This window comes from Erythrolamprus reginae, chromosome 3 (genome assembly GCF_031021105.1).
Source record: "Erythrolamprus reginae isolate rEryReg1 chromosome 3, rEryReg1.hap1, whole genome shotgun sequence".
Taxonomy (NCBI): Eukaryota; Metazoa; Chordata; class Lepidosauria; order Squamata; family Dipsadidae; genus Erythrolamprus; species Erythrolamprus reginae.
Genome location: NC_091952.1, coordinates 69360563 through 69382308, shown reverse-complemented (window position 1 = coordinate 69382308; position 21746 = coordinate 69360563). Strand labels below are relative to the sequence as shown.

Below are 21746 nucleotides of genomic sequence, written 5' to 3'. Positions count from 1 at the left end.
AACAGCTGGATCCTACTTGTCATTGGAACAAACTGTGCACCAGAGTCTTCATAAAAATATGCTAATGTTGCATGTTTTCCCTATAGCTGCCTTATCTATCTAATCTAAAATTAACAACAGAATAAAAGAGTTGGAAAGTATCTTGGTGATTTTTCTAATCCAACCTCCCACTCAAGGAGGAGACTCTATGTCTTCCCAGACAAGTCTCTTCTTAGAAGCCTCCAGTGATGGAGTACCCATAACTTTTGAAATAATCCATGCTTAAAGTCTACCAGGCATAATAATTATGGAATTATATGCATTTTAGTCATCCTCTATTATATGAAGTCACATACAGCAAGGAATGACAAACCCAAATCTTATGTGGACTCTCATTAGAACTAAATATACATAAATAAATCAAATCAGCTTTTGTGTTGCAATATTGCAATAAACCATAATTTCTAGAACAAAAATGCACAATTATTTCAGCATAGGTGAACTCAACAGCCACATTTTACTCTGGACTATTTAAAGGGATGAAGGAGAACTATCTTCAAGAGTTAAGACATTCCTTTTGTATCACCAAAAATCCTTATTTTAAAAAAAATGAAACATTGAATATTTTGGGCTTTCCCACTTGGGGATAAAAGCTCCCTTATGTTTTATAAAATGGTAGTTTGCTCTTAAATAGAGAGGCTCCATTCGCCTTTGGTGGGGCATATTGCTCTTTTAAAATTTCCTCCCTTTATCATTAAGGGTGTTATTGTTGCAAGCTCTTGCATAAGGCTTCAGGCTGAGATGTTGTGTTGATTTTAACTTTCCCATTCAAGCCAAGATGATAGGTTACACAATTTTACAATGTCTACACAATTTTACACAGATACAATGTCTATACTATTTTTCTAATGTTGCTTCAAAGAAACACTGTAAAGCTAAACTATCAATACTGTATTAATTTCATTACCTAGCTAGGTAACCTTAGAGTTGCTACTTAGCTTGGCTTAGTACTTAGTTTAGTACTTGTGACTTAGCTTAGCTGCAAGCAAACAACCAACTTCAGAATGCACAAAGCTTTGCAATTAAAAAAAAGGATTTTTGCATCCCTGACGTATTCCCTACTTTCCATTGTTTTAAAATAGTTTTTTATTGAACAATTTAAAAAACATATAAATACAAACCTCTTCTTACGAACGCCTCTACTAACGAACTTTTCGAGAAATGAATCCGGTGTTTAAGATTTTTTTTGCCTCTTCTTCCAAACTATTTTCACCTTACAAACCTGAGCCGCCGGCGCCGGGATGCCCTGCCTCTGGACTTCCATTGCCAGCTGAAGTGCTGGGATTCCCCTGAGCCTCCCCTTGCTGGGAATCCCTTCATTTTTGCCAGCGCTGCTTTGAATCCCAGCAAAGGGAGGCTCAGGGAAATCCTAGCAACGCAAGAACAGGCGCTTCTGCTGGCATTGAAAGTCCGGAGGTGGGGTTTCCCAGCGAGGGGAGGCTCAGGGAAATCCCAGCAACGCAAGACTTCGGACTTCTGTTGCCAGCCGAAGCGCCCGTTCTTGCATTGCTGGGATTCTCCTGAGGCTCCCCTCGCTAGGATTCAAAGTAGCACCGGCAAAAATGAAGGGAATCCCAGCGAGGGGAGCCTCAGGGAAATCCCAGCAATGCAAGAACAGGCGCTTCGGCTGGCAATGGAAGTCCGGAGGTGGGGATTTCCAGTGGCGCAAGGCAAAAGGGGTGACTTTTGGAATGGGGTTGCATGCATTATTTGTTTTTACATTGATTCCTATGGGGAAAATTGCTTCTTCTTATGAACCTTTCTACTTACAAACCTGGTCACGGAACGAATTAAGTTCGTAAGAAGAGGTACCACTGTATACATATATACAAAACTAACATTCAAAAGACACTGCATGACATAACCTAACAAAACCTAAAACTAAACAGTAAAAAAATTAATACACATTTGGAAATGTTGTGCATTGGTATATCTTCTATGTATCTATACCACTTGTTCATTGACTTATCTTTATTCATATAATTCATTAAACTCCAACCTAATTTTCTCTATCTTGTCTAGTTCACTTTCACCTTATGTCCTATATCCAGGGGGGGGGGGTATTTAGTCAGATACCAATTGTGCAAGTTCTCCCACTTAAAAAGATGAGAGAGGCCTGTAATTGACATCATAGGTTAACCTCAACTATGAGAGACAACATGAGAAAACACATCCAGAAAACCATATTGTCTGGTTTTTAATGGATTTATTTGCAAACATTTACAGAGGTCAAATGTTTTCTGTAAATCCTCACAAGGTTGGCACACAGTGTTGCTGGCATGTTGGCCTATTCCTCCATGCAGATCTCCTCTAGAGCAGTGATGTTTTGGGGCTGTCGCTGGGCAAAACGGACTTTCAACTCCCTCCAAAGATTTCCTATAGGGGTGAGATCTGGAGACTGGCTAGGCCACTCCAGAATCTTTAAATGCTTCTTATGAAGGCACTCCTTCTTTGCCCTGGTGGTGTGCTTGGGATCATTGTCATGCTGAAAGACCCAGCCACATTTCAAGTGCCCTTGCTGATGGAAGAGGTTTATACTCAAAATCTCATGATACATGGCCCCATTCATTCTTTCAAGTTCTACTTTGGTTTCATCTGACCATATGACATTCTCCCATTACTCTTCTGGATCATCCAAATACTCTCTAGCCAACTTCAGACAGCCCCAGACATGTCCTGGCTTAAACAGGGGGACACATCTGATACTGCAGGATCTGAGTCCCTGGTGAGGTGTGTGTTACTGATGGTAGCCTTTGTCATTTTGGTCCCAGCTCTCTGCAGGTCATTCACTAGGTCTCCCCCCATGTGGTTCTGGGATTTTTGCTCACCATTCTTGTGATCATTTTGACCCAATGGGGTGAGATCTTGCATTGAGCCCCAGATTGAGGGAGAGTATAAATAGTCTTGTATGTCTTCCATTTTCTAATTATTGCTCCCACAGTTGATTTCTTCACACCAAGCTGCTTGCCTATTGCAGATTTAGTCTTCCCAGCCTGGTGCAGGGCTACAATTCTGTTCCTGGTATTCTTCAACAGCCTTCTGGTCCTCACCATAGTGGAGTTTGGAGTATGACTGTTTGAGGTTGTGGACAGGTGTCTTTTATACTGACCCCTCGCATCCTGGACACAAATTGTTTCAACTCCTACCCTCAAAACGTCGCTACAGAGTACTGCACACCAAGACAACTAGACACAAGAACAGTTTTTTCCCGAACGCCATCACTCTACTAAACAAATAATTCCCTCAAAACTGTCAGACTTTCTACTAAATCTGCACTTCTATTCTACTAGTTTTTCTCATCATTCCTATCACCCTTTTCCTCCCATGTTGACTGTATGACTGTAACTTGTTGCTTATATCCGAAGATTTTTATTAATATTGCTTCTTCATTGCTTATTTGACCCCTATGACAATCATTAAGTGTTGTATCACATGATTCTTGACAAATGTATATTTTATTTTATGTACGTTGAGAGCATATGCACCAAGACAAATTCCTTGTGTGTCCAATCACACTTGGCCAATAAAAAATTCTATTCTATTCTATTCTATACTGATAACAAGTTCAAATATGTGCCATTACTACAGGTAATGAGTGGAGGACAGAGGAACCCCTTAAAGAAGAAGTTACAGGTCTGTGAGACCCAGAAATCTTGCTTGCTTGTAGGTGACCACTTATTTTCCACCATAATTTGCAAATAAATTCATTAAAAATCAGACAATGTGATTTTCTGGATGTGTTTTCTCATGTTGTCTCTCATTGTTGACGTCTACCTATGATGTCAATTATAGGCCTCTCTCATCTTTTTAAGTGGGAGAACTTGCACAATTGGTATCTGACTAAATACTTTTCTCCCCCACTGTACATATCTAATTATTTAACTTTGCGCCCACGTCCCAACCAATTATACCAATTATTCCACATTTTATAAATGTTTTTGTTTTGCACTTTCTGTGCCACTTCTTGGAACCCTTTTGCATTACAGAACAACAGTGCTTTCCTGACACTCACATGTCCAGTTGCTGAGATGGAGAGGTGGAGAAATGTGGGGGCCTGCAACCGTGCAGATCTCCAAGGAGTATTGAGCACCTGGTCTTAACCCTTCATAAAGTTGGCTGGAGGACTGCTGAGGCAATGAACTGTTTTGCAACATTACGAGGGGCTTCGTGGTATATAATGTTATGACATAACCAGTCCCAGCTGCCTCTTGCCAATGAGCCTGAAGCATATAGGCACTGCCTTGATTCAATAAATTCCCACTAGATGGAGTCATGGGATCTGAAAGGGAAGGGTAGAAAAAGAACCAGAATGTTGTATGCAGACTTCCTTATAAAAGAATCCAAGATGGGAAGCTATGATGTGAAAAATGGCAGACTACAACCAAAAAAAGGCCTCCTGACAAAGTCTATTCTGGCATCCTACTATTCAAATCACATGTTCATTCTCCTTCTCCTTACTAGAATCTAGGAGAGATTGTTTGATCCTATACCAAATTGTAATTTTAAACTAGATGGAGATTATCAGGCACATTGTGCCCACCATCATCAAACATCAATTGATTGGAATCTAATCTATCAGGGGTGGATCACCTTTGGTTGCAATCTCTTGCGCTTTCTTCTTCTTTTAACTGCCAAAAATCAAGATTATATTTTTCCATTTTGATTTTGAAAACACAACAAAACTGTAGTGTTCTTTGCAATTTTTTAAATTTAATTTTAAAAAACCATGTCTAAGTACCATATTTTTGGAGAATAGGACACTCCTTTTTCCTCCCTAAAAGAGGGTGAAAATGTTGTTGCATCTTTACACCAAATACAGCCCTTTTTTGGCCTCCTGAAGCTCCATGCCCACATCTCATTTTTGCAAAAAATGGACTGATTTTCACAAAAATTGGGATGTTTTTGTCTTCCCCCAGCCCCCAGGAGCACCCTGCAGACTTCCCAGACCCTGTGTGCCCCATTTTTGCAAACGTTGGTTTGAAAATGGCTCAGCTTTTACAAAAAACAGGGTGCACAGAAGGCTTGGAAGGCCTACAGTTTGTTTGTTAGTTAGTTAGTTAGTTAGTTAGTTAGTTAGTTAGTTAGTTAGTTAGTTAGTTAGTTAGTTTGTTTGTTTATTTATTTAGATTCATTTGTATGCCGCCCCTCTCCGAAGACTCGGGGCGGCTCACAACAAGATAGAACAAATCATAAATAATCCAAATAACTTTAAAATATTTAAAGATTTAAAAGAACCCTATATACTAACAGACACACACACAAGCATACCATGTATAAATTGAACATGCCCGGGGGAGGTGTTTCAATTCCCCCATGCCTGACGGCAAAGGTGGGTTTTAAGGAGTTACGGAAGGCAGGAAGAGTAGGGGCAGTTCTAATCTCTGGGGGGAGTTGGTTCCAGAGAGCCGGTGCCGCCACAGAGAAGGCTCTTCCCCTGGGGCCCGCCAACCGACATTGTTTAGTTGACGGGACCCGGAGAAGGCCCACTCTGTGGGACCTAATCGGTCGCTGGGATTCGTGCAGCAGGAGGCGGTCTCGGAGATATTCTGGTCCAGTGCCATGAAGGGCTTTAAAGGTCATAACCAACACTTTGAATTGTGACCGGAAATTGATCGGCAGCCAATGCAGACTGCGGAGTGATGGCGAAACATGGGCATACCTAGGTAAGCCCATGACTGCTCTTGCAGCTGCATTCTGCACGATCTGAAGTTTCCGAACACTTTTCAAAGGTAGCCCCATGTAGAGAGCATTACAGTAGTCGAACCTCGAGGTGATGAGGGCATGAGTGACTGTGAGCAATGAGTCCCGGTCCAGATAGGGCCGCAACTGGTGCACCAGGCGAACCTGGGCAAACGCCCCCCTCGCCACAGCTGAAAGATGGTTCTCTAATGTGAGCTGTGGATCGAGGAGGACGCCCAAGTTGTGCACCCTCTCTGAGGGGGTCAATAATTCCCCCCCCCAGGGTAATGGACGGACAGATGGGTTTGTCCTTGGGAGGCAAAACCCACAGCCACTCCGTCTTATCCGGGTTGAGTTTGAGTCTGTTGGCACCCATCCAGGCCCCAATAGCCTCCAGGCACCGGCACATCACTTCCACCGCTTCGTTGACTGGACATGGGGTGGAGATGTAAAGCTGGGTATCATCAGCATATTGATGATACCTCACCCCATGTCCTTGGATGATCTCACCCAGCGGTTTCATGTAGATATTAAATAGCAGGGGGGAGAGGACCGACCCCTGAGGCACCCCACAAGGGAGAGACCTCGGAGCCGATCTCTGACCCCCCACTAACACCGACTGCGACCGGCCAGAGAGGCAGGAGGAGAACCACTGGAGAACAGTGCCTCCCACCCCCAACCCCTGCAGCCGGTGCAGAAGGATACCATGGTCGATGGTATCGAAAGCCGCTGAGAGGTCAAGGAGCACCAGGACAGAGGATAAACCCCTGTCCCGGGCCCGCCAGAGATCATCCATCAACGCGACCAAAGCAGTTTCCGTGCTGTAACCGGGCCTGAAACCCGACTGCTGGGGACCTAGATAATCGGCTTCTTCCAAGGATCGTTGGAGCTGGAGCGCCACCACCTTCTCAACAACCTTCCCCATAAAGGGAAGGTTGGAGACTGGACGATAGTTATTAAGTTTGCTCCTGGGGGCTGGGGAAGGCAAAAAAACCCCTCATGTTTTTGCAAAGAAATGAGGCGTGCAGAGGATTTGGAATGCATGCAGAGTATTTCTGGGATCCAGGGAGGAAAGAAAAACATTTTTCTTTACTTGGTGCATCTTATACACCAGTGCATCTTATAGTCCGAAAAGTACGGTACCTTGGTCAAACCCATTTTATGTCACTGCTTTTGCTGGCTCTTGCTTTCCATTCCACAATGCCCTAAGTGCTGCCGCCAGGAACCAAATGCAAGTATACAAAAACCCACCCCTACAATCCTGGAGGACAATCTCCAGGGGAAAGATAATATATATTTATTTCTCTCAGTCAGTGTCCTCCCTCAAATTAAATATTTCCAGGCAGGTATTTTAGAGGTTACTTTGCAAAAAAACAAAAACAAAAACCCCATTTTTTTCTTCTAAGATCTAAAATTTGACTTTTACTTACAAGTCCAGGCAGAGATGCTTTTTGCTGTTGCTTTATGGGGCCCAGCAATAGCTGTAACCCAAACAGTATAGTGGCTTCCAGGGGCGAGGTCAGTAAAAAGGACATATGTGCTGTTCCCTCCCACAGATACATTTCTGACCATAACGCTGCTGTCTCCTTTCTGCAGAACCACCAAATAGGATTCTCTTTCACCAGCTGCTGAATTCCATGAAGCTTTCAAAGTGCTACCTATGCCCTGATAGTTGATCAAATTTACATTGTCTGGTTTCAGGGGGTCTATATAAAAAGATGAAAGGAAGAATCAACCGTCATAATAAATAATTTAGAAATTATTCTGATTACTCATGCCCAACTAGATGCCCTTGAAACATGTTGGGCAATAACTTACTTAATTCCCATCAAACAATCAATGGCTGGTACTGATAAAAGATATGCTGATTAAGTCCCTTTCGTGGACTTTAGCTCAGTATTCAATATCATCATTCCAGAAATTCTCTACTCTAAATTGATCAAGCTCACTGTACTTTCTCATACTTATAGGTGGATAATTAGTTTTATGACAGATATGAAGAAAATGGTCAAATTAGGGAAAATTACCTAGTACCCCAGGCAATGAGTAGAAGTGCCCCTCAGGGCTGTGTGCTTTCTCCATTGCTCTTTTCTGTCTATATCAGGGGTCTCCAAACTTGTCAACTTTAAGACTTGTTGTGGATGTGAGCTCCCAGAATTCTGGGAGTTGAAGTCCACAAGTCTTCAAGTTGGCAAGTTTGAAGACCTCTGCTCTATATGATTGTACATCACAAGAACCCACTATTAATGTGGGTTAATATTAATGTATTAATATTAAAGGAGCCGGGGTGGCACAGCACAGTGCTGTACTGCAGGCCACTGAAGCTGACTGTAGATCTGCAGGTCAGCGGTTCAAATCTCATCACCGGCTCAAGGTTGACTCAGCCTTCCATCCTTTCGAGGTGGGTAAAGTGAGGACCCGGATTGAGGGGGCAATAGGCTGGCTCTGTTAACAAGTGCTATTGCTAACATGCTGTAAGCCGCCCTGAGTCTAAGGAGAAGGGCGGCATAAAAATAAATCAATCAATCAAACAATCAAACAAACAAACAAACAAACAAACAAATAAATGTTCTAAAGTTTGCAGATGATGCAAGAGTCATTAGCCTCATTTGAGATAGTGTTGAGTCTGCATATATCGTAGATGTGAAGTTGAACAGCTGTAACTGCAGCCATAACGTTCTGGAGCTGAACACGCTTAAAATTGTAGAGATAAGAGTTGATTTTAGGAGGAGCTCTTCTATTTTACCACCTCTTACTATATGCAACAGCACAGCATCAGAATCCTTCAATTTTTTCTATTAATCTCCCAGGACTTGAAATGGACACTTAACATTAGAACCATCATTAAAAAGGGACAACTAAGAACATTCTTTCTGCGTGAACTCAGGAACCTCTGACTGATACAATTTTACAGAGAAATTATTGAGTCTCTGACTTGTATTTCCAAAACTGTCAAGTTTCAGGCAGGAGAGGTACAGACTCCAACTGATACGTAAGACTACAGAATGAACAACTGCAATTATCCTGCCTTCTATAGAAGATCTGCATATTGTGCTGGATCAGAAGGAGGGCTGAGAAAATATCTGAAGGTATCCTGGTCATACATTGTTTCAATTCCTCCCCTTGAGATGGTGCTAAATGCTATGCGGGCCAAAACAACTAGACTCAGAGACTCAGGTTTTTTTCTCTTGGGCTATTAATCTATTGAACACTTAATTCTCAGTGTGTTGTCTATGTATATTTACCAAGTGATATAACTATAGTAAGTTATTTATCCTTATTATTTTCTTACTCCCCATTATTAGTATTATGATTATCATGATTCTGTTGCTTTGCATGTACAATGAGAGCTTCTGCACGAGAGACAATTTCCTCGTGTGTATAATCACACTTGATAATATATTCAATTCAATAGATCTAGAAACTTTTAGTAGAGCAACTCTTGAGTAGACTACATCTTCCTTGTTTCAGACAAAGAAGAAATTGCCTACTTTTAAAGTTCTATCACTCAATCAATTAATCATAGTTCTTCAAATTCTCAACTGCTCACCTACTTCCTGGTTCTATGTTTTATCCTTGAAAATATATGAAGATCTACTTAGCAAAGAGGCCTTCAAACTTGAAAACTTTAAGATTTGTGGACAAATCTTAAAAGTCCATAAGTCTTAAAGCTGCCAAGTTTGAGGACCCCTGAGACTCTATAATGGGAAATAGAGGTATCAAAACAGGCATATTTTTCTATACCACATCCAACTGAATATTCAATCAGAATGGATCTTTATTGCTCTGGATTGCTCAAATAGATAAGGATATATTGAGAGCATGAATCCAATATGCAGGAAAATGTGAAATAGTTTTAATTAAAAATATAATGGCTCTAGGGGAAACACAGACTTCAAAGAAAAAACAGAATACAGTCCTTTTGAATAAAAAGAGTGAAAGGGAGATAAAAGACTCAATTGGCATCATGTTGATTTCAAGAAAGAACTGAATTCCACAAAGTAAAACAATAATAACTATCACAACAGTAACAATAATAATTTCTGCTTGTAGCAAATTCTCTCTCTTCAGCGAGGCTAAGAGTTATAAGGGCAACTCCTTTGCTATCAGAAGCTTCAAATAAACTGCTAGATGTCAGCTGAGAAGGCAGCCATCTCCAATGTTCATTAATAGTAATGCAAACAAAAAAATATGAAAGAATTCACAAATAATTTCAATAAAGTGAAACGGTACAAGAAAAAAATACAGATACAGTATCTGAAATACAACATACCAGACAATAATTTTTGAAAAGGGAAAAAAGTGTTTCATAGATGTAGCAATACCAGAAGATAGTCATACTGATGAAAAATGAATAGAAAAAGTATCAAAATATCAGGGATTGCAAGTTCTGAATGCAAATATTAGCATTAGAACACAGAGATAGCTTAATGCTAGGCAAAGGGATGCAAAGGGACCACCTGCTTTAAAAAATAAGCATCAGTTGTAGCAGATAACTTGAGTGAAAGTACATCCAGTTAGCTTTTTGAAATTCTAAACTTGTGACTACATAAATAATATATATATAGTTTACTTATTCAAAAGGACAATTCTGGAGGAACTCCTACACTAGGGAAACTTTAGTAGAGAACAAACACCATAAGCCTCTGTTTATAACCAGCCTTATAAATTCCATCTATTCATACAGAGAGTATTTGCTATCCTTATAAAGCACTACTAAATAAAAGCCATTGGCCTCTTAGAACAGAAACTATCCTCACACAGCTAAACCTCTTCTGAAATTCATCTGATTCACAGGGTCCGCCCACTTCCAAGTATTGTAAGCAAAGATGATTGCTGCATACTTACATGTATAACCTGTGATATTGGGACCCTTAGCCAGGTTAGGGCCGGACAAAGCTTTAACTTCCAGGTGATAGGCTGTTCCAGGCTCCAAGTGCTGGAAGGTGTAGTTAGTTAGGCCTCTCTTAAGTGACACCGTCCTGCTGTCAGCAGGGGTGTGCAGGTTCTGCAGGGTGAAATATAGCCATTCTGCTCCCTCTGAGTTAGTCCACGAGGCAGTCAAACTGGAGCTGGAATTGTTGTTCTGGAATGTCAGGCCCTTGGGAGGACTGGGAGCTGTTGGGACAAAAGAGAGCCAGAGAGAGTCCATTTTTCTCACAAATCTATGGAAACAAGTAGCCTGCACTAATAAATTAGTCTCAGGAACATGGAATTGCAACTACCTTATAAATATACCTGAATCTGGAATTTTTTTTAAAAAATCAACCCACAGACATAAAATTCTTCTAGGTCAAAATGGCCTTTGAGTAGTTTGTTTGGCTTGAGCCAATATGACATTTGGCTTAATTACGTTGACATTTAAACTGTTAATATTAATGAAATGAAATGGATTTCAATTATATTTCATTAGAGGGAATTGTTTCTGTCTTGCACCATTCAGTGTTCCCTCGATTTTCGTGGGTTCGAACTTCGCGAAAAGTCTATACCACGGTTTTTCAAAAATATTAATTAAAAAATACTTTGTGGTTTTCCCCTCCTATACCACGGTTTTTCCCGCCCAATGAAGTCATGTCATGGCCAAACTTTCGTCCACCTTTAATAATTTTTTTAAAAAATAAACTTTAATAAATAAACATGGTGAATAATAATATAAATGGTTGCTAAGGGAATGGGAAATTGTAATTTAGGGGTTTAAAGTGTTAAGGGAAGGCTTGTGATACTGTTCATAGCCAAAAATAGTGTATTTACTTCCGCATCTCTACTTCGCGGAAATTCGACTTTCGCGGGTGGTCTCGGAACGCATCCCTCGCAAAAATCGAGGGAACACTGTATAATTTAAAATAACTTTTGGAGGGATTCTGCACCCAAATCTTTCAGATATACTTCAAACTGTGCTGCTTTACTTCAAAAGAAAAGAAATTCTGTCTTGATTTTTTCCTGAAGATGATATAGATATTTGTCTATTACAGGAGATTTGTTAAGTCTGGTTCAATAATGCTGACTTAATCTCTATAGCACTACCCCACAAATTATTTACGAAACACACATGAACAATGAGGGGACATGGGCCTATTGGTTCAGCTGGATGGATTTTGCTAATACTTTCATTTGCTCATAACTGAATTTATTCTCTAGCTTACTGGTTAATCTATCCATTTCCCAATACCTGTCCATCCTCGTGAATTGGTGCTTGCTTTGTAATATCCAGCCCATGTGGTGATACGGAGGGCGTATTCACTGCCAGGTAAAAGCTTCTCAAAGCGGAAAGTGGTGGTTCCTCTAGCAATAGTTGCATTCTTGACAAGAGTTTGTGACTCTATGTGGTAGAGAACCAACTGGTAGACATCTTTTCCACCTAGGGGTTCACTCCAGGAGGCCAATAATACTGAGGGACTTTCATGAGTCAAGGTAACATCCCGCACAGGTAATGGTTCTTAAATAAAATATATGTTAAAAAAATAGTTGTCAATGAGAGAAGGCAATCCAATGAAAAAGGAAGAAAGAAAGAAGGTAATCTTACAAATCTAAGAACTAAATACTTGAACTGAACCAAGTAATCTGATGTTAAAATGAAATACAGTTGATAAAGTAAACATCAATTTAAAAAAATGTTAAGATAAACTTATATTTAATGGGAATTAAAGATGAAACATGAAAACACAAATCAAAGGAAACAAATGGTATAGGAATGTAGTAGAATTAGAGTAGTTATAGTTATTAAAAGATTGTATGACATGATAGTCAACAGAAAGGTTGACACTTTAGTAAGCTACACTGATATAGTTCTGTAAATATCTTTTTTCTTTTTATGTTTTTTCTTTTTCATTTTCAGTGTTTATTATGTACTATGTATGTTTTTTATTCTTGTATTTGTTTATTCTTTTTTATATATTTATATTCAAGAAAGATTCTTCTTTAAAAAAGAGAGTAAGAAAAGGCATCCATACCAAGATGTTTTACACTTTCACTGATCATACCTGAAGCTCTCATGTTAACATACTCCCAAACGTTACTGCAGTATTGACTTTGCAGTTTGGCAATAAACAAAAAAGGTGGACAATGAAAGTGTAAGTATATAATTATTGAGAAAGGTGATTCTTTTGATGCACTCGGGATTGGACAAGGAAATTCCCAACCTACATGCAAATGGTCACATGCAAGGAATCTATATGCAAATAGGCAGCTTATTTTCCATTTGGTTGCCACTTTCTTGAAACTATCTGCAACGTGACAATGAAAGTTCTGAATTGTACTAAAATAGGATTTATCCCCCCTCCCAAAAAAAACACTGAGCAGGTTTCTGCTGATGGATACATGCATCTTTCTAAAATTATTTTAAGCCTAAAAAGCCTTTTCTATGCAAATAAAATGTTGCATATAGTTGAACATAATCCCCCACATCAGGCAGGCCAACAGGAAATTATAAATGAGTGGCTTCCAAGGTTCCTATGTCCACAGAGACAATGTCAGAATGTTGCAGTGCTTATGGGCACCGCCATAGCAAGAACAGCCTGTTGCAAAATAATGCTGAGCTGACATTGCTGCCAACACACTGCAGATTCTGGTATTATCGTCACACAATTACATCTGTCTTCTGTGCAAGTCACATGGATAGACTACATATCAGAGTGCCTTTGTTTATTGCCATATGCACTTGAAAATACAAATGACAGGCTAGAAAGAGAAAACAACTAGCATTTTGTTAGTATGAGATGCCAGTCTATTCAGATTTGGAGGAACACGTTCATTATTACCTACATGAAATATCGTGTAACAGGCAGTAAAAAGAAACAAATGAACTTGAATGTGACATTTATTCCAATATAACTGTTTTGAAATCAGGGTGGATAAAAATCAATGACTTTTTAAAAATTTTAAAACTCGGATTTTTAAATTTTTTATCAAATTTATTTTAATAAAATGTTTGAAGTAAAAATCTATCTAAAGATCCTTTTCTACTTAAGATACATTAATAATTTAGTTTATTCAGCATGAAATGGAGCTTAGTTGTGTAGCATGAAGCTATATATTCTGTAACACTGGGACTGTTGGTGAGTCAACAGCAGGTCAGAGGAGGAGCCACTGCAGGACAGAGATGACTAGTTGCTCTTTAAAAATTGTGATTTAAATCAAATTGAATTAAATCAAATTGAATTAAATCAAATTGAATTAAATCAAATTGAATTAAATCAAATTGATTTAAATCAAGTCTTTTTAAAATACAGTATTTAAAAAACAGAATGAGGTCTTAATGAAAATAGTGTTATAACCCCAAAACAATCTATCATTTTTCAAATTCAGTTAATAATGTAACAACATAGCTGATAATGGATTATGGACTAATGACTTTCCTTTGAACTACTATTTAAGTAGCAGTGATGGATTTTCTAGGCCACCTGCCAGGAAATATATTGTTATCAGTTGACTTAGATACTATTTGTTGTGGTTGGCTTCAGGCCAGCTCCTGTGGCTGCTGATTTTCACGCAGAGGAATGGGAGCCGTCTGTTCACAGAAGACCAGTCTGGCTGGAGGACGAATCAGACAGTGAACCAGAAGCAGAGATAGGGAGAGAAATGGAGCAGGAAAGGACTGGAGAGAAAGAGAGGGGAATGGAGTCAGTCAGATCTCCAGCCAGAGGTTCATCTGAATCAGAAGGGGAAGAATTAATGAACAATCCTATTCTGAATGCTCAGGTCCGAAAAATGCTGGGAAGACTAGAGCAGCTACATAAACGCAGAAACAAATTATAGGTCACAGGTGATAAGAATTAATGACGCTGCTGCAACCTTGAAAAGGGGGAGGGTTAGAGAGATCTGTGTGGGTGTCTATCGTTCAGCATTGAAGAAAGTTTGATGAATTGTGGTTTGGTGTTTGCTGTGTATTTCTGGACATTCTGACATTCAAATTGTGAGTTATTTTTGGCTGGCGTAAGCCTGAAGGGCTCCTGCACTGACTGTAGCAATTAACTCTGACCTATTGACTTCTTAAACTAACATTGCTCTGTGGTTTGCAGTTTTCTAAATATAAAGAACAACACTTGTTTGGATTTTTACAAATCTGCATGTGTGTGTTTGATTAATTACTTTGTTCCTGGGTGGCTCGAGGCCAGGCAGAAGACCATTTTTGCAAGGAAGTGCCCATAACTTGTCTGGTTTTATTTTGTGAGATTAGTGTTGGGCATTGTGGCTTGAAGACATACAAAATATGGAATACATGAATCAAAGTGCAAGAAGATAATCACCATATAACAAAATACAACTTTGCTGAAAATGATTCCAAGCTATAAACTCATCTCTTACCTGTCTGCCCAGTGATTCTCCTACTCAAATTCTGTGCACATGCAAGCAATGCAGTGATTTCAATCGTATATTGTGTCCCAGGAAGCAAACCTTCGAAGATGAAGCTGGTGGTATTGAGTGTAAATGATCCATTCTGCAGTAGAGTATTTGTATCCAAGTCATAAAGAGCTAATGAAAAGCTCTGGGCATCTCCCAAGAGATATTTCCAGGTTAGAAAGAGAGCATTTGAATAACCCAAATTGTTGATGGTCACATTCAATGGGTATCCTGCAGAAGGCAGAAGAGACGGTCCTTAACAAATGTACTGCTTTCTAGCATTTGGTGCTTTTAATTTTATTCCCAATATTGTACTTCTTGTCTACCTGACATATAGCAATGTCATTTAATCCGCTGAACTGGAGAATTTGAGAAATTTCACAAAGACATCGTCAATATGTACTTCAGTATCAACATGAACCTGACTTACGGCACATATAATTTGAAGTTATGATGGACCTTCTCAGAGATACTTAGGACCCGGACTCAAAGTTTTGAAGCCCCCCCCCCCCCCATCACATTTTGAGAGCTTGGCAACCAGCTGACTTTTTGCAGCATCTCACTATTTACAATGCTTTTGCTGGAAGTTGGTATTTACTTCCAATTTCTGGGGGGGGGGGGGAATGCCCATTGCAAACCATTAATTTGGCTTAATGGTCACCATGTTCACTTAATGACCATTTGGTTCCCTCAAGTGCCATGAACACTTAACAATCACTGCAAAAAAGATAATAAAAATAGGTCTAGTCATATGGTGAACTTCTTAACAATCACCATGCAATTCCTGACTCAATTACAATGCACTGTACTACAGTTCAAAGTCTGAACTGTAGTTCATATACCAGAGACACCTAATTGACAGACAACATTTATTTTACTTGATTTATTCCATCAAGAATTTATTAGATAACAGATATAAGTATAAACATGATTATGAATGCATGAAATGGATGCAAATAAAAGGGTGGACAAGGATGGTAGGCACACTGGTGTGCTTATGCACGCCTCTTAAAGACCTCTTAGGAATAGGGTGAGGTCAACAGTAGACAGTCTAAGATTAAAGTTTTGAGGGATTTGGGGAAGAAACCACAGAGTCAGGTACTGCATTCCAGGCATTGACAACTCTATTACTGAAGTGGCATTTTCTGCAATCAAGTTTGGAGTGGTTTACTATAGGTTTGTATCTATTGTATGCTTGTGTATTGTTGTGGTTGGAGCTGAAGTACTCATTGACAGGTAGGACACTGTAGCAGATAATTTTATGTACTACATCTTATACAAGAAATGGGCTGATCGATATATCTATCAGTCTACGAGTCTACGGAGAGGGGCGGCATACAAATCTAATAAATAATAAAAATAAAAATATCTATCTGAATCTAGATGCAAAGCTCAGCCTGTAATTAAGAGACTAAAGATGAATATCAAAATTGAGCCACATTTATTCCAGCTCTTCATGCTGCACATACATTTAAATTCACATTCTTAAATTAGGAAATGTTAAACAACTTTCCACATTTCCAGGTGTGGTCACCTTCAGATTTTAAAAAGTGAAAAAAACAACAACTTCCTATCATTATATAGCTCTTAGATAAAACTTGTGCATTTATAGAAAGAATCACAAAAATTAAAATGTTCAACAAATCGGGATGCCTGCTTTCTCCTCATGCCCACTCTACTTGCTGAAATGTACTAGACCAGTGATGGCGAACCTAAGGCACGGGTACCACAGGTGGCAAGTGGAGCCAGATCTGCTGGCACGTGAGCCGTTGCCCTAGCTCAGCTACAGCGTGCATGTGTGTGCCAGCCAGCTGATTTTTGGCTCACACAGAGGCTCTGGGAGGGTGTTTTTGGCTTCCAGAGAACCTTTGGGGGATAGGGGAGGCCATTTTCCCCCTCCCCCGGCTCCAGGAAAGCCTTTGGAGCTCAGGGAGGGCGAAACACTACAGGGCCCTACCAAAAGTTGGAAAACGGGCCATTTCTGGCCTCCGGGGGGCAGGGGAAGCTGTTCTCCCCCTCTCCAGGCATTGAATTATGGGTATGGGCACTCGTGCAAGCCCATGCTCTTTCGGCACCCAAGGGAAATAAAGGTTCGCCATCAATGCCTTATACCAGGTTTCCCCAAAAATAAGACATTCCCCGAAAATAAGCTCTTCCCAAAAATATTTAAACGCATGCACAGCCGGTCCCCGCCATTTCCTCTGGTTAGGGAGACAAAGTTGGAAATTAGGTAAGGCAGCAAGAGGAGTCCTGTCTTGTTCCACACACCCTGAAATAATAAGACCTCTCCAAAAATAAGGCCAAGTGCTTATGTCAGGATACAAAAAAATATAAGAATCTGTCTTATTTTCAGGGGAACACGGTAAGAGGTGTGTCAAACTCAATTTCAATGAAGGCCACATCAGGGTTGTGTTTGACTACAGTGGGCTGGAGTAGGCGTGGCCAAGGTGGGCATGGCCAGCTCAACATCACTTGTGTTGGGGACACCTGTGGTGGCTTGAGCGCTCTGCTAGCGAAAATGGGCTCCTGAGCTCTGTTTTTGCCTGCAATGGCCTCCTGGAACCTTCTATCAGAAAAAACAGAGCTCGGGAGAGCCACCCATGGCCCTCACAAGCTTTGTTTTCACTGGCAGAGGCACCACAGGCCAGTCCTTCATTATTTCTCTGCTGGCCCCACGAGCTAGATCTAACTACCCCATGGGCTGGATCTGACGCCCGGGTATTGAGTTTGACACCGCTTCTTTATAACATTACTCATACTATTACTGCTCACCATTTTCTACTTTTATATCTATATATATCTCATAACTGAAATTAATATTTCACACTTATATGTGAGCTCTAATCAATGAGAGTTTATGCTATACTAAATCTGCAAAGAAATAAACATATGGAGGCATCTTGGGTGATTAAAATCCAGCATATAGAGTGCCTTTATTAACAGTTCAAGGAAGAACCTTATTTCTATTCCACAGTAAGAAATATTTTTAAGAGTTTATAATTAGTGTTTATTTTATAGAAATGCTGTACTGTATTTGGTTCCTAACTTACAAGAAAAAAGCACAAATCTGTTTGCTTGCAAAACCTGTTTTACAGTCTATGCTAGTCTTATCCTTGACAATTTCCTCTGGTAATTGCTATGTATGTGGCATGTGCTGAACTGACCTATTTGAGATTCCTGCATGCTACAATTAATGGTTGAGCAAGCATGTGGCCTGATTTAATTAACACTGGCAAAAAAAAAAATCTCAAGAAAATGTCAGCTCTCTACAAGGTATTTGATTTCATTGCTATTGGAAAAGAAAGAATGAACTCAAGTTTTAAAACTAGTAGCCTGCTATTGCTCCTCTTGAACTTACATGTAACATGGCAACTTAGTGTTAACAAAATACACTTTCGCTTGTTCAGAAAAGGGGTTTGCTCAGTGCAGTATCTACTGCAGTAGAGTGCTTCTAGAAAAGCTGAACCTGAGGATTGGAAAATTATCTAAAGAGTGGTTACAGCCATTTTAGCTTAATGCAGTTTGATAAAAACAGACATTGAGAATTGGACCCTGCCTCAATGTCTGTTTTTTTCAAACTGCATGTGTACACAACATGATGCCAATATGCACAGCCCATGGACATCTTCTTTTGTACCTCATGTACTTTAAAAAAAAAACTTAATTAGTACAAAGTACTATAAAGTAAAGCACAAACTTCTAAACATAACCAGTATTTCCATCAAACCCTTTGCCCCCCTCTATAGGCCCTAGAGGGAGAGGGGCGGCATACAAATCTAATAAATTGAATTGAATTGAATAATTGTGAGTGACTGAGGCCCAGTGTTTTACTTTGAAGCCTGTTCAGAAAAAAAATGAAAATAACCTAAAATAATAGAAAACACCACCAAAGGCTAAGGGACTAGCCCTCTCAACTGTAGTTGTTTGACTGGACATAACCATAGTGTAAACCATTTATTGTGATTATTGATAACATGCTCTCAAGTTCTGAAGAATCCATTTTAAAAGCTTGACACAACACTTTATATGAATCAAAGCAAAACAGAAAATTATTTTTGACATGAAGAAATAGAGGAAGTTCCATGATTTGCTTTAGGCCAATAGGCATAAATATATTCCACAAGCACAAACTTGCAATTTGATGTAAGCTAATGCCAGGATCATTTTAACTATTACTGAATGACATAGAACATTTCAAATTAGATAAGCTATAACTTACCTTGGTCTGTTGTGTGAATCCAGCCTCTGCATTTATTTTAAGCGTCAGGTTGTTGTGTAAACCCAATCAATCGGATTAATACAGTAAACCATAGTTCAGTTAACTATAGTCTACTGTATTTTGCAACCACATTTGTGAATCTTTGACTTAAAAGGATTTTTTTCCAAATTTAGGTCTTCACAGAGCTGAATTGGGTGGAAGGAGAGGAAACCTTACATTCCCTAAGTCAATCCCTTACTCTGCACCTCCCTGGGAAATTAAGGCAAGAAAGATGAGAAAAAACCTTGCTGATTCCCTTCAAATTCTATCCCATTCTTCCTTGGAGCAGCCTCCAGGGAAATGACTTTGGCTTCAGACATATTATAATTTTGATGGCCCAGGGTAGAAAGTGACTATTCCTGAAATGTTCTATCTGGCAATTCCCAGTGATAATGGGTAAAAATCTGCCCTGAGTCAGTTGACGGTGAAATGGGTAAAAAGGCCTTACCTTTCTCATTTGATACTGCTCCATCTAAAGGTTTTTGCCATTCAGTTTCATTGCATCTGTCACCCTGTATGATTAGAACACATACAATTATTTCTCCACTTTTTTAAAACTTAATTTCATGATTCAGAGTGGCAAAAGTGAGCAAAGTACAAACAATAAGAACTCCTCGAAGGCTTCTTGGTTAAGGAAGCCCCACACTATCAAACTTGCACCTGTATTGCAGTGATAAATTTCTAACTTAATGAAACCTTTCCCCCATCATTATTTTTTTCTGTATCTGATGTAAGGTGTTTCCAATTGCTGCCTGGACATCTTATGGAGAACTCCATGGCACTCTGAAGTCTCACTCACACTGCAGAAAATAGGAGTAGGAAGGTGTGCTGGATATGTTTGCTGCCTAAAAATAATAAAGATTGGATACAGGTAAATAATGCTTGCAAATTGTGGTGTTAGAGAAGACTCTTGAGAGTCCCTTGGACTGCAAGGAGACCAAGGATCAGACAATCTCAAAGGAAATCAATCCTGACTGTTCTTTGGAAGGACAGATACTGAAGCTGAAGCACAAATGCTTTGACCAACCAATAAAAAGAAAGGACTGATTGGAAAAGATCCTGATGGTGGGGAAGATTGAAGGCAAATGGAGAAGGGGCTCAGCAGAGGATAAGATTAGATGATATCAAGGTTATGAACATGAATTCTTGAATACATGAAAAATAGTGTAGAGGGTTGGACTAGAAGACCTCCAAGGTCCCTTCCAACTCTGTTGTTGTTATTAATTTGGGCAAACTCCTGGAGACAATGGAGAAAGAAGAATAGAATATAATTTTATTGGCCAAGTGTGATTAGACACACAAGGAATTTGCCTTTGGTGCTTATGCTCTCAGCGTACATAAAAGAAAAAGATACATTTGTCAAGAATCATGTGATACAACACTTAATAATTGTCATAGGGGTCAATTAAGCAATGAAGAAGTAATCAATATTAATAAAAATCTTAGGATACAAGCAACAAGTTACAGTCATACAGTCCTAAGTGGGAGGAATGGAGGGCTTAGTATGCTATGGCCCATAGGCGTACGTAGAGTCAGACCTGATAGTGATTAAACAATAACAGAAATACAAATGTAACAAAGAGGAAAAATGTGTGATAACAAACTGCACAAGATTTATGCAAGAGAGCTACTCTTTTTTTTTTGTCTGTACTTGCCTGTGGAATTCTGGTTTGGTTGTTTCAAATCAGATTACTACAGTGCAGCTGGCATTTATAAGAATTATGCCTGCCTCATTTTGGGGTGAACAGGAACTTCTCACAGCCTAGTATTACACCTTGCCGATGAGAAAGAATTCTGTTGGATATCTTCATAATCACAGAATTATTTAAAGGACAGATATTGTTTCCTTCTTAGTAGAAAGCCATTACTGTATTCTTGTTTTGACTCTAGCTAAGTTGAGCACACAATGCCAAGGTCTCGTCACCTGCATCCAAATTGTGCTTTCTGGAAACCAATCTCATCAGTAGTTACTGTTTCTTGTTCCAAGGAACTGGATTTGCTTTATTCTGTAGTGTGCTGCAGGTTTATTCACAGGAACTCCCTTTGGTTCAAAAGTCAAGTTATTAACACTATAGCTGTAGGGATTCCCTTAGATAAAATTTGTTTGATGCCCAGGAAAGGGCTTTGTCTGGGAGGAGGAGAACATAGGGTCAAGCCAGATATGAAATGCAATTCCTTTTAAGCTTTTGTGATTGATGTACAACATAGAAATTTAAGTTTCAAAATAGGGGTAGGAAGGTTTGTTAAACTTGTTCTTTATTTCTATCATCTGGGGGAAAAGCTACAAATGGAAGGAAAAGGGAAAAGACCATAATTCTAAATTTTAAAAAAATGGACAGCAAAGAAAGAAAAACTTTTCATCCCATTCCCCATTTTTCCAGTAACATCTGTATTCCAGTAATATCTGTATCTGCATTTGTTTTTACTTTTA

The 21746-nt window shown here is 39.4% G+C and overlaps 1 protein-coding gene across 4 annotated transcripts in view; it reads right to left on the bottom strand.

The window, feature by feature from the left end:
- LOC139164096 (receptor-type tyrosine-protein phosphatase V-like) overlaps positions 1 to 21746 on the bottom strand; it is an 80618-nt gene that overhangs the window by 56962 nt on the left and 1910 nt on the right. For 3 of the 4 annotated variants that reach the window (XM_070745765.1, XM_070745768.1, XM_070745766.1), the window contains exons 2-7: positions 19764 to 19827; positions 15022 to 15288; positions 11888 to 12154; positions 10567 to 10836; positions 7149 to 7424; positions 4052 to 4318 (exon numbers count right to left, since the gene is read on the bottom strand). In XM_070745765.1, coding sequence (XP_070601866.1) covers positions 4052 to 4318; positions 7149 to 7424; positions 10567 to 10836; positions 11888 to 12154; positions 15022 to 15288; positions 19764 to 19827 — 1411 coding nt within the window. The remainder of the gene's footprint in view (positions 1 to 4051; positions 4319 to 7148; positions 7425 to 10566; positions 10837 to 11887; positions 12155 to 15021; positions 15289 to 19763; positions 19828 to 21746) is intronic. The other variant, XM_070745767.1, reaches the window with a different exon arrangement.